The sequence below is a fragment of the Mchenga conophoros genome, linkage group LG7 (assembly GCF_057382185.1).
Source record: "Mchenga conophoros isolate Kocher_MC1m ecotype Shallow Benthic linkage group LG7, M_conophoros_male_GT1.1, whole genome shotgun sequence".
In the NCBI taxonomy this organism is placed as follows: domain Eukaryota; kingdom Metazoa; phylum Chordata; class Actinopteri; order Cichliformes; family Cichlidae; genus Mchenga; species Mchenga conophoros.
In genome coordinates this window covers 18,545,983-18,558,497 of record NC_140532.1, presented here as the reverse complement: position 1 = coordinate 18,558,497, position 12,515 = coordinate 18,545,983, and the positions used below count along the sequence as shown (strand labels likewise).

Below are 12,515 nucleotides of genomic sequence, written 5' to 3'. Positions count from 1 at the left end.
CTGTATCCACTGCGCGGCTGTCCCACGCAAACTACTCCGCCGCAGGCTAGCTCGCCGGGCTAACCTGTCGGGCGGCGACCCTTTGCTGTGTGAGGCTGCTGCGGCGCAAGGAGAAACTGAGATGCCCGATGATTTGGCCGCAACGCCAGGGCCGAGCTGGGCAGAGGCAGACCCTCAGCCCATCGCGACCGCTTTCCCGTCGCTGGAGGCACACGGAGATCGTGTGTTTTTCCGCGATGCTGAAGTCACCTGGGGAGGAGATGCTAACGAGGAGGACGATTCCACCTCCTTGGCTAGCATCAGCTGGGCTGCAAAGCCCTCGGCTACCGGCGAGGTTGAAAAACCGACACCGCCGTCTCCCCTGGATCTCGACATGCAGGACATGTGCAAGCGCGCAGCCGCTAGGCTCAACATCCTGTGGCCCGCCATACAAACAGAGGTTGTAAAGTCTCGTTTTGACGGTAAGAAATTGCCGAAGGCGAAAAAGACGGGGAAGCATGTGTTGCCTGTTTTTCCTGAGCTACTCGATGAGATAGCGGTGACGTGGAAAGCAAAACCTTACAGCGAGAAACACCCCATCAAGGGGAGCTCCCTGCTGGATTGTGAGGGGATGGAGTCTATCGGCCTCCGCCGGATGCCACAAGTGGAGCCGTTGGTGGCGAGCCATCTTCACCCGAAGACGTCTCTGTCCTCATCGGCCCCATCTCTCCCCTCCAAAACAGACCGCTTCCTGTCTAGCCTTACAGATAAGTGCTACAAGGCAGCGGCTCTGTCAGTAAGAGCCCACAACGCCTCTTCTATGCTAATGGCTTACCAAGCTGAGCTAGAAGAGGACATGACAGCTAACACAGATACCACAGTGTGGGATGAAATCTGCGTTATAACTGACCACGTCCTCCGCCTCCACAAGGTAGCCATACAGGCTACTGGGAGAGCCATGGGCCTCATGGTTCTTCAGGAGCGAGCACGCTGGCTCGGGCTCACCAACCTGACGACTAAGGAAAAAGAGGAACTCCTCGACACCCCTGTCGTCCCTCACGGTCTCTTCGGTGCGGCTGTTACATCCATGCAGAAGAGATGTGAGGAGAAAAAGAGAGATAGAATAGCCTTTATTGTCATTGTACAGAGTACAACGAAATTGGAGTGCCACTCCCTTGGTGCAAGTTTCAATAATAAATATAAATGTAAAATATAAAAAGTACAAAAAAAACAATCGTAAGTACTCAAACAATAGTATGTACAATATATACAGGATAGCAGCATTAATATAATGACAGTATGAATAGCAGCATAATATAATGACAGTGACGGTATGGAATAGGTTCAATTGTTTTTGTGCTTATTTACTACGGTGATAGCTCTGGGAAAGAAGCTATCCCTGAATCTGTTTGTCCTGGTTTTATGTGACCTGTACCGTCGGCCTGACGGTAATAGTTCAAACAGTTGGTTGCTGGGGTGAGAGTGGTCCTTGATGATATTGCCAGCTCTGCTGAGGTACCGAGAGTTTGCAGTGACCTCCAGGCTGGGCAGAGAGCAGCCAGTGATCTTCTGGGCTGTGTTGATGACCCTCTGCAGTACTTTCCTGTCTGCAGCTGAGCACCCTGCATACCATGTTGTTATGCCGTACGTTAGGATGCTCTCTATGGTGGCTCTGTAAAATGTCACCAGCAGCCTCTCCTCCAGGTTGTTCCTCCTGAGCACTCTCAGAAAGTGGAGACGCTGCTGGGCCTTTTTAACCACCGCTGTAGTATTTGCAGTCCAGGAGAGGTCATCAGATATCTGCACGCCCAGAAACCTCATGGAGTGTACCCTCTCCACACAGCTCCCGTGAATGTAAAGTGGGGCCGGGTCTGCTCTGCCCTTCCTGAAGTCCAAGATAAGTTCTTTAGTTTTCGTGGTGTTCAGTTGGAGGTTGTTAACTGAACACCACTCAGTCAGTCTGTTGACCTCATCTCTGTAGTCCGACTCCTCCCCCCTTGAGATGAGTCCAACCACTGTGGTGTCATCCGCGAACTTTATGATGGTGTTTGAGAGATGGGTAGGGGAGCAGTCGGATGTGTAGAGCGTAAACAGGAGGGGACTCAAAACACATCCTTGTGGAGACCCGGTGCTGAGTGTGATGGTGCTGGACCGGTGGGGGCCGAGTCTGACAGACTGTGGTCTATTTGTCAGGAAGTCCTTGATCCAGAGGCAGATGGGGGTGGAGAGTCCCAGGTGAGACAGTTTCTGGACCAGGATCTCCGGGATGATATGATTGAATGCTGAGCTGAAGTCCAGAAAGAGCATTCTCACATAGCTTCCTCGGTGCTCCAGGTGACTCAGCGCAGTGTGGAGCGCTATGGTGATAGCGTCCTCGGTGGAACGATTTTTCCTGTAGGCAAATTGGTGGGGGTCCAGAGTGGGAGGCAGACCGGCCCTGATGTGCTGACAGACCAGTCTCTCAAAGCACTTCATCACTACAGGCGTAAGTGCAACAGGCCTGTAGTCATTTGGGCTGGCCACAGCTGTCTTCTTGGCGATGGGGATGATGGTGGAGGTTTTGAGGCAGGGCGGGACGGTGTTTGATGACAAGGAAAGGTTGAAGATTTTAGTGAAGACTCCGGTCAGTTCGTCAGCACATGCTCTGAGAACCTTTCCATGTATTCCATCAGGACCTGCCGCCTTCCTGGGATTCACAGATGATGAGGCTCTGAAACTCTGCCTGCCGAGGAGGGCCCAGCACGCCACCCCAGCAGCGCCGCGCCAGTCATTCGCGCAGGCAGCGTCTCGCCCGGTCCCCGCTTTCAGGATTCCCAAAGTGCCTAAGACGCAGGCAGCCCCCCAGGCTGCCGGGGCCACTAAGAATCCATGGACTCGGAAGCAGTCTCCCCAGGCCAGACCTCAAGCGGCCCCTCCTCCTCCCCCCGCTGCCGCGATCGTGAGGAGGAAGAAGCGGCCGGCCTGACAGCCTCTCCTCTAGGCGGGAGCGAACCCAGTTTCCCCCCTTCATGGGCCGCCCTGCCGCCTCCCAGCTCCGTTCCAGAGCAAGTTCAACGGGACATGTTCCACACGAGCACTTCCCTCATGCATTCTGTATTAAAAAAGCCCCGACACGCGCATCCAGGCAATTTGCCGAGGGCGCTGTCGAGTGTTGCAAAACACATGAGAAAATCAAACATGCTGAAAAACGGAGCACCGTCTGCCATAACGCCGCCCGTGGAGACTCGCGTTTCCACGGCTGTGATGATGCAGATGAGCCCGTCACCTCGCTCGCCTGTGACAGAGGTGACGGGACGCCGAAATGGCGTGTGTTTCGCGCTGCGACCACAAGGGGGCGCCAAAATGCCATATTCGGTGGAGTGGCCAGTGAGCGCTCTGTCTCTCCACATGAAGAGCTGGGCCACCTGCACTCAGTCAGCATGGGTGCTGAGGACATTGAAAAAGGGCTACAGGCTGCAATTCAGTGTCGCTCCACCACAATTCAAAGAAATTGTTTACTCTCGTGCTCCGGGCGAGTCTGCCAGTTTTCTCCTGGAGGAAATTTCCACCTTGAGAGACAAAGGAGCTATAAGAGTTGTCCCTCCCGAGGAAATGCACAGCGGATTTTATTCAAGGTATTTCCTTGTGCCAAAGAAAGGGGGGAGGGGGATGAGAGCCATTCTGGATCTCCGTGCCCTGAACCGGCATTTGAGGACATACAAGTTCAGGATGTTGACGCATGCCTCGCTGCTACGGTTTGTACGAGCGGGCGACTGGTTCACATCAATCGACATGAGGGATGCTTATTTCCACATCCCCCATATATCCCCCACACCGAAAGTATCTGAGATTTGCTTTCCAGGGGATGGCATACGAGTTTGTAGTCCTGCCTTTTGGTCTCTCACTGAGCCCAAGGGTGTTTGTGAAATGCACCGAGGCAGCAGTGGCCCCGCTCAGGAAAAAGGGCATTCGGGTGGCCACGTACATCGACGATTGGCTGGTGGCAGCCCCAACCCGCCAGGGAGCGACTTGTCACACAAATGCTCTCATACACCATCTGGAGAGTTTGGGTTTCCAGATAAACGTGGAAAAGAGCACATTGACGCCAACTCAATGCATTACTTTCATAGGGCTCAGCCTAGACTCCCTTCGGGTGAGGGCTTTTCTGTCCCTGGAGAGAACTGCGGCCATACAGTCATCCCTTGCACTTTTTCGCAGAGGCAACACAGTGACCCTCAAACAGTGCCAGAGGCTGCTCGGTCTGATGGCTTCTTCTCTAGTGGCGATAACACTGGATGCCTGCACATGAGAGGCTTTCAGCGCTGGGTGGGCTCGTGGGGACTGGACCCTCACCGAGACGGCCACCGTCGCGTGAGAGTCTCTGCAGACTGTTCACTCGCTCTCCGCGAGTGGAAGAGGCCAGGTTTCTTGTCTCAGGGCGTTGCCATGGGGGCAGTTTCAGCCAGGAAGGTGATTTCCACAGATGCCTCTCTTTCCGGCTGGGGGGCCACCCACGAGGGCAGAACAGTGAATGGGGAATGGGGCCCTCACATGCGCTCCGCCCACATAAACTGTCTGGAACTGCTGGCGGTTCACCTGTCGCTAAAACACTTTCTCCCTTGGCTGAGAGGTCATCATGTTTTAGTGAGGTCGGACAATTCCACCGTTGTGGCCTACATCAACAGACAGGGGGGTCTGGGGTCCCCAAGTTACACACGCTGGCACACAGACTGATAGTCTGGAGCAGTGTCCACCTGCTGTCACTGAGAGCAACTCACGTGCCAGGGATCTTGAACTTTGGAGCAGATCTTCTCTCCAGGGGCAACCTGCTGTATGGGGACTGGAAGCTTCACCCGGAGGTGGTGAAGCAGATCTGGCTGCGATTCGGTCAGGTGACTGTGGACGTTTATGCATCCAGGGAGAATGCTCAGTGTCCCCTGTTTTACTCGCTGCACGATCAGAGAGCTCCACTCGGGGTGGATGCTCTAGCTCACGAGTGGCCGAGAACCCTCCTCTATGCTTTTCCCCCAGTGGCCCTCATTTCTCCAACTCTGGCCAGAGTGAGGGAGAGAAGTCACTATATGGTCCTGATAGCCCCGCACTGGCCAGGGAAACACTGGCTGGCGGAGATTTTTCAGCAGCTGTGCGGCCCCCCTTGGCCGTTACCACTACGCAGAGACCTCCTGTCTCAGGCACAGGGGGAGATATTCCACCCCCACCCAGAGAGGCTAGCTCTATGGGCTTGGCCCGTGAGTGGTTTAACCTGAACACGGTGGGGCTCCCTCATAGTGTTATCGACACTATTCAGTGTTCTAGAGCATCGTCTACTCGGACGCTATATGAGCACAAGTGGCGAGTGTTTGAAAGCTGGTGCTTAGAATCACAGGCCATCTCTTTTCAGTGCTCGGTGGCTGTGATTCTGTCATTTCTTCAGGCCCTGATTGATAAGGGTAAAGCCTTCTCCACCATCAATGTGTATTTGGCAGCAATTTCAGCCTGCCATATTGGTTTTGAGGGAAAGACTGTTGGCCAGCATCCCTTAATATGCCGTTTCATGAAGGGTGCACGCCGTAAATTGCCTTCGTCTAGGCCGTTGGCTCCATCGTGGGACCTTCCCACAGTATTGGCTGCGCTCTCCTGTTGCCCATTTGAACCCCTGGAACAGGTTGGGTTAAAATTTCTGTCCTTGAAGACTGCTCTTTTAATTGCTTTAGCTTCTGCTAAACGTGTGGGAGAGATCCACGCTCTCTCGGTGCATCAGTCATGCATTCAGTTCTCCTCGGATAATACGAGGGTCTGTATGCGGCTCAACCCTGCCTTTGTCCCGAAGGTTGTCGGCGCATGTTCCCCTATAGAACTGCCGGCCTTTTGCCCACCGCCTTTCTCCTCAGAGGAGCAACAGCGGCTGCATACCTTGTGTCCAGTCCGTGCCCTGCACATTTACATGGACCGAACCCAGAGTGTCAGACAAAGTGACCAGCTGTTCGTGTCCTGGGCTAAACCGCATATGGGAAAGCCTGTGTCTAAACAGCGCCTCTCCCATTGGATAGTGGGAGCAATTGCCTTGGCCTATACTAGCGGGGGCCTTCAGCCCCCTGCTGGCTTACGTGCGCATTCCACTAGAGGTCTGGCAACCTCATGGGCTCTCTTTGGGGGAGTTTCTATTCAGGAGGTGTGTGCAGCTGCATGCTGGACCTCGCCTCATACATTTGCTAGGTTTTACAGGTTAGATGGGACAGCACCTAACCTAGCACATTCAGTCCTCAGTGCAGGTTCTTCCCGGGTGGGGGCCTCTCCCCTGTGAAGTGCTGTTGGGGACAGTTGTCTTCTTAACAGGCATGTCTGGCAATCCGGGAGTCAGTATTTCTCCCATAGTGAGACACGAAACGAATGCTATGAAAGAGAACTTAAGGTTATGTATATAACCCCGGTTCTCTGAGTAGCATGAGTGAGTGTCTCACCAGACCGCCCTCCTTGCTATGGAAGCGAGGAAGAGGTGGGCTTGTTTTGAATGACATCTGACGCTATGTCAGCCTATTATATAGGGAGGCACTGGCCCCTCCTGACATGGGCGTCACCTAGCCAGCCTGTAAGGGCTGGCGTAATGGTATTTGAGCTTCTGATGAGGTCACGCAGGAGGCGTTCCCATAGTGAGACACTCACTCATGCTACTCAGAGAACCGGGGTTATATACATAACCTTAAGTTTTAAGTGGTGTTAAGCCAAATGGTTGAAAAGCCCTCCAAGTCTACCCACGACTACACATTATTGTTTTAGCCACAGTATAACGAATGTTCATCTTTACGATAGCTAATCTGACACTTTGTGCTCTCGATATCAGACAGTATGTAGATGAGCTAGTAAATAAAAACCCGGTTTCTTTCACTTTTAATCTTTTCATCATCATGGATTTATTTTCTCATGTGTTTTGTAGCATTATTTTTACCTCTCAAGGGTGCCACTTCTTCTTTTTTAAAAAGTCCAAGGTGACACTTTCACATTGCTTGTTTTGTTTGACAAGTGCAATAGAGCATTGTCACAAAAGGCAAAGATATGCAACAAACAAAAACGACTGAGAAGCCTGAGCCAGAAAATGAATCGATTTTTCTTATAGCTTATTTTTATGGCTGTTTTGAGCTCCCAGAGTATACCACCTCAAAGTTTCTGTTGATAAACTCACTTGTGGGGAAAGTCATATGCAAAACATGTAAAACCTTTTCAGTTACTCAGGCGCTGATTAATTTAAGCTGGTTTCACCTTCTTCCAGCCGATATTAGAATAATTAAATGTCTGTAGATCCACAAGTGTGCTGCAAAATCTCAAGAAATTACTGAGAGTGAGGTGCTTACAATAACTCCAATCTTTATCTTTTTAATTACTTTTAGCTCATATTGGAGCAGTAAGGAGCTGTCGTACAGCACACTTCCTACCCATTACTCATAAAATGCTGCCGATAATGTTTTCAGTGCTCATCGTAGGATCTGTCTAATTAATTTCTCTCCCATGTACTTCAGTCACTGCCCTTAGAGCCTCGCATTCACTCTTCCCCCTGCAGGGTCGGGGATTCTCCAAAGCGATGACAACTAAAGAAGCACAAGCCTTCGTAGGCGACGTTCAGTGTGTGGTCAACACCCTTCAGGATGATAAGCTGTTCTTGGAACCACCTTCCACCACGCCTCGTGCTCCTACTCGCTCCAAACATCAGCACAGAGAGACGGGGTCGGAGAATCTGGAGCTAATGGTCAGAGCACACTAACAGATGAGTCCTGGCTGATGATCACTTATTTCAGTGAACGTTTTAATGCAACACTGTAAGATCACTGCTTCATAAATAAAAGTACTCGCCTCAAAATCTTAGTATGTTAAAGTTTTAAAGATATCTCAAGAATGAACTTTAAGTACTCAAAATAATGGTCTGTAATGGATAAAGGCTCCTTTTGGATTCTATGTAATCGTTTATTATAATTATACTGCTCTATGTCATGCGTTACACACAAGCAAGCTTCTTTTTAGCCATTTATTTGAATCATAGACAAATTAGTAGGCTCTTTTCTTTCTTTTTAAAAAAATGATATTGTCTGGTTTGTAATAAATAAGGAAATGATACGAATGAAGGCAGAGGACACTGGGTACTACTCAGGCTATTAGATTACGGTAATGGATAGTGGAGTAAAATACAGCATTAAAACTGAGCAAAGAAATCTTTCGTGCCCATGGTCTTTATCCCTTGTACATGTACCTCAACTGTGTACTTCAGCAAAGTACTTGAGTAAATGGACCATTGCAGATCCATACACAGACTTGAAGATGAGAGCATGCATCATGAACCTTTACTGTTCTTCTCCCGGCAAATCGTCTATACAATTTGAGATCCAATTTTTTTTCCACTGGTTGAACAATTTTCATGTAGCTACAGGCTCTATAATTGCCTGTAATTATAGGTAAGCCACAACTATGATGAATACCATACCTCTCCCTGGGTAATTCTTATTGTTATATGTCAGCGACTGCTTAAAGAAGTGACACCGCTAGACTATACATGTAATCCAGCTTTTTCTATATTGGTATCTGCTGCTGTTGATAAAGTGTCAGACTTGGTACGTTTATGTAATTATCCTCTTTATGCAACCCTACCAACCTGAACATACATACTTTAAAAATACTTTTAAGGTCCTAGAGCTGCTTTAGCCGAGTTGACGGTTGGAATCTAAACTATTCACATTTAGATTTAATCTTTCTACTTCCTCCCCGGTATCGTCCGGTCTTTGCTTTTGACTTTGGCTAAAATGTGGAGAGCTTGTGCAAATAATAAGATTTTTTCTTTCTACAGATCAAGTTTGGGAAAGGGGAGTGGGTGGTCGACTCGGTGCAATACGAGACGAAGAATGATTTCCCGCTCTACATCATCATCCCTGCTGTCATTGTGCCCATGCTGCTCATCATCACTATCTCTGTCTACTGCTACAGGTGAATTGAGCTATTTTAGGTTAACTTTATGCAGCAGGAGCACACAATTGATTGTGTTTTTTTAAGAGTATAGATACTTCTCCAGTCAGTCCCAGCTTTTTCTGCATTGTGTTTGCTAGTTTGTTTGTTTTTTTAAAAAAACGACTTTGTTTGTTTGTGTCTGTTCCAAGAAATATGTTCATATTCATAAGAAATTATTAGGAGCGCACCAACAGCGACTGCGTAATAAGAACTAATAGATACCTTGCAGCTAAGTTAATGGCCAAAAGAAAAGAACCTCTTTGCAACAAGTTAACATTCATCTGTTTGACCTTATTTTCATGATGCGTTTTCTTTGTGTGTGTGTTTAATCTTTTCAGGAGGAAGAGTCAGCAGGCAGAGAGGGAGTATGAGAAGGTGAAACACCAGCTTGAGAACCTGGAGGAGAGTGTACGAGACCGCTGCAAGAAGGAATTCACAGGTATAAGCTGTGCAGCTGTGCAGAAGCGTCACAATATTGCTAATGTCCCTCTAAGGATCCGTGTTTCTAAGAAGCTGTAAAGTAATGAATTGGTTCATAGCTCTGATTAAATGCATAAATTCTCCCACTCAATGTCATCTTATCATCATTATTAGAAGCAGTTTTGCAGTAACATTAATAGAAAACAATATTTCACTGTTGAAATCATTTTCCTGGCAATGCTCTCCATTTTCTGCCTCTTGCAGCATCGTAATTGAGTCAGACGAGCAGTGTGAAAGTGACAAGAGTTGCTTATTAAAAAGAAACCATGTGGTGTTTTTTGTTTCTTTCTCGCAGACCTAATGATTGAGATGGAGGACCACACCAATGACCTGAATGAGGGACGAATCCCTTTCCTGGACTACAAGACGTACACAGACCGAGTCTTCTTCCTGCCCTCTAAGGACGGTGCCAATGATGTGATGATCACAGGGAAGCTAGATATACCAGAGGCTCGCAAGGCCACCGTGATTCAGTCTCTCAACCAGTTCTCCAACCTCCTGAACTCCAAGACATTCCTCATTAATGTAATTATACTGCACACGCATCATCAAATTGTCAGCTGTGAGCTCGGACCGATAATGCCTGCTTACAGAGAGTTTGCAGTCCTTTAAAACTGTGCAAAATCAAACCTCCAAACACTGAACAATGCTGGATACATCTAGATTTTCAAAGCTTTCTTTTTAGCTTCACTGGGACCAGGACTCTGAGGATGTCAGAGTCAGTTGGTACACTTCAAATAGATCACTATCAAGTTTTACAAAGACATTTATGATTCTAGGATGATGGATGGCTTTGGTGATCCCTCTAACTTCTCTAATAATACCACCAGCAGTCTGGGATTTGCTTGTCTGAGTGAAATGATGCCGGTTGCTTGAGAGACTGCACAGACATTACTGTACCCCACAGGATAATTTGGAAAAACTTGGGTGTTCCAGTGACTTTTCCTCTTGAACTACAGTCAGCTCAGAAAGAATATTTCAACTAATTTGGGCTAACACAATAAGAAGTACTTAAAAAATATTGACATTCCTATCAACCTCAGCTGTAGTTTGTTTTTAGTGCTAAATGGCAAATGCTAATTAACATTACATGAGATGATAGTAATGTGAGACTATTATACCTGCTAAATATCATGCAGCTTGGATCATTTTGGCATTATGACTTTAACATTTAGCTCACAGTAAAGACTCTCAGCTTGCAGCTAGCACAGATTTAGACTCTTATGAAACATCAGTCAGTCTAAATTTAGACACGTAATCACTAATGTTACTTCATATGTTATATAAATGTCAGTCACTGGAGGCTTATTTCTAAACTGCATTATTTCAACTGCTCATCCAAGTGAATCCAAACCCATCAGAGCACCATCAATACCAGAGTCCTTATGCATCAAGTTTCAAGCACAGTGGGTGAACAGATGTCGAGAAGGGTGAAGAACAGACAGACAGATATAAAGATTGGCCTATTAATTCATGAGATGTAGCATACTGTATACCATAAATGGAGTTGACTTGCAAAAGTGGCAGCATTGCAACAATTTCCTCTGAGCTTGCCAGATTTGCACCACTGCATAAACTCTCTAGGCATAAGCTGATTTACTGAGAAAATCACAAATGTAGTTGTGGAGTTGTTTCTGAATGAACTAAAGTGGCCTTGTGTAATGAAAGAGGTAAATCACTGAATGCACCAATACAGCTCTTTTATATGTATTTAGACGACAGTGGAGGTTTGTGGCACAAGGAGTCACAAGGTGGCTGTGGTAATAGGACGGGAGAAAATAGTCTTGAAAGGCAGCAGGATAAATGCAGGGGAGGTTTTCTTTTTCACTAGCATTTCTGATAATATGTGTGTGGGGTTTTTTGTTTTTGTTTTTTTGAAAAAGAAAAAAAGAAAAAGAGAAGGTCAGCTCCAGCCATTACCTTGAGCTACTTAGCTAAATGTTTGTATGATACTATATTGATGGTGTTTTTAAAATGGGCTGAATACCTCACAGATTAAGGATCTATTGTAACTTTAAGCCGCCCCCTTCCTTTGAATTGAGCACTGTAGTGTGTTACAGTTTTGCGGCATATCTACAGTAATACAAGCGAGAGGCAGAGGACATAGCAGAGGGAGACGTGTGAAGATTCCTGTTAATCCAATATTGCTGGCACAGAAACAGCCTCTAGGGTGCTAACTGCACTTGTGGGGTGATTCTTCTTCCACTAATTGGTATCATTTCTAAGCCACAGTATTTTACAGGGCAGAACTAAATTTACCTTGATAATTATAATTTTCACTAGCATTGGTCTTTTGATAATTTAAAAGCATATTATGTTGGATTTGCTTCTGTGTGTGCTTCATCACAATGATTAATTCACCTCATCATTTGCCTCCTGTTTCTGTGTGTGTATGTGTGTGATTTTTGTGTTTTTGCAGTTTATCCGTACCCTGGAGCGCAGTCATGACTTTAACGCCAGGGCCAAGGTTTACTTTGCCTCCCTGTTAACAGTAGCTCTGCATGGGAAGCTGGAATATTACACCGACATTATGAGAACACTGTTGTTGGAGCTGATGGAGGAATATGTCAACAGCAAGAACCCCAAACTAATGCTGCGCAGGTGAGTGTGGTCCAACTCTCTGTTGCTTATTAATGGTTCTCCTGTATTGCTTTCAGGCTTAATTAGCACAACATTTTTACATAGCATGAATCCAAAATGTTTTGGTGCTTGCTTCCCATTCAGTGCCTTGAAATCTGGTGCAAACATTCATATCCTCTTTCTAGATCTTTCTAGGTCAAAACTGTAACAGTAAACACCTGCTTTTTGCATGCTAACCTACTTAGCTCTGTGTGCTGCTGCCTCAGTCTAGCCTCTCGGTGCCACTCTTCTGGGTGGATTCTTAGATTTGTTTAGCAGTAATTGCTCTGAGATTGTAAAATGTCCTCTTTCTGCAGTTTTGAAGCAGAGTCGCTCAACTCTGGCACTGATATGAACCAGTTGATGCGGACTGGGATTCAGTTCAGAATGCAGCGGACTGTTTCATTCTGTTGCCATGTTTTCTGTTGAATTTTGTAAAGACTTACTGTAGTCCATTATCAAGAGCCAGA

General features: G+C 47.2%; 2 protein-coding genes across 4 annotated transcripts in view; both read left to right on the top strand.

Moving 5' to 3' along the window:
* plxnb2b (plexin b2b) overlaps nucleotides 1–12,515 on the top strand; it is a 147,513-nt gene that overhangs the window by 118,978 nt on the left and 16,020 nt on the right. For all 3 annotated transcript variants that reach the window (XM_085282716.1, XM_085282714.1, XM_085282715.1), the window contains 5 exons: nucleotides 7,514–7,699; nucleotides 8,789–8,925; nucleotides 9,285–9,385; nucleotides 9,722–9,951; nucleotides 11,846–12,027. In XM_085282716.1, the coding sequence (XP_085138842.1) occupies nucleotides 7,514–7,699; nucleotides 8,789–8,925; nucleotides 9,285–9,385; nucleotides 9,722–9,951; nucleotides 11,846–12,027 (836 nt within the window). The remainder of the gene's footprint in view (nucleotides 1–7,513; nucleotides 7,700–8,788; nucleotides 8,926–9,284; nucleotides 9,386–9,721; nucleotides 9,952–11,845; nucleotides 12,028–12,515) is intronic.
* On the top strand, nucleotides 3,157–7,502 carry LOC146569987 (uncharacterized). The gene is made up of 2 exons (XM_085281253.1): nucleotides 3,157–4,548; nucleotides 4,877–7,502. The coding sequence occupies exons 1-2, from the start codon at nucleotides 3,157–3,159 to the stop codon at nucleotides 6,260–6,262; spliced, it is 2,778 nt and encodes a 925-aa protein (XP_085137379.1). The 3' UTR covers nucleotides 6,263–7,502.

Coding starts and splice junctions, on each gene's coding strand:
- LOC146569987 (XM_085281253.1), top strand. CDS start 3,157: ATGCTGAAAAACGGAGCACCGTCTGCCATAACGCCGCCCGTGGAGACT. Junction 4,549..4,876: donor ACTGTCTGGAACTGCTGGCG/GTTCACCTGTCG, acceptor TTATGCATCCAG/GGAGAATGCTCAGTGTCCCC.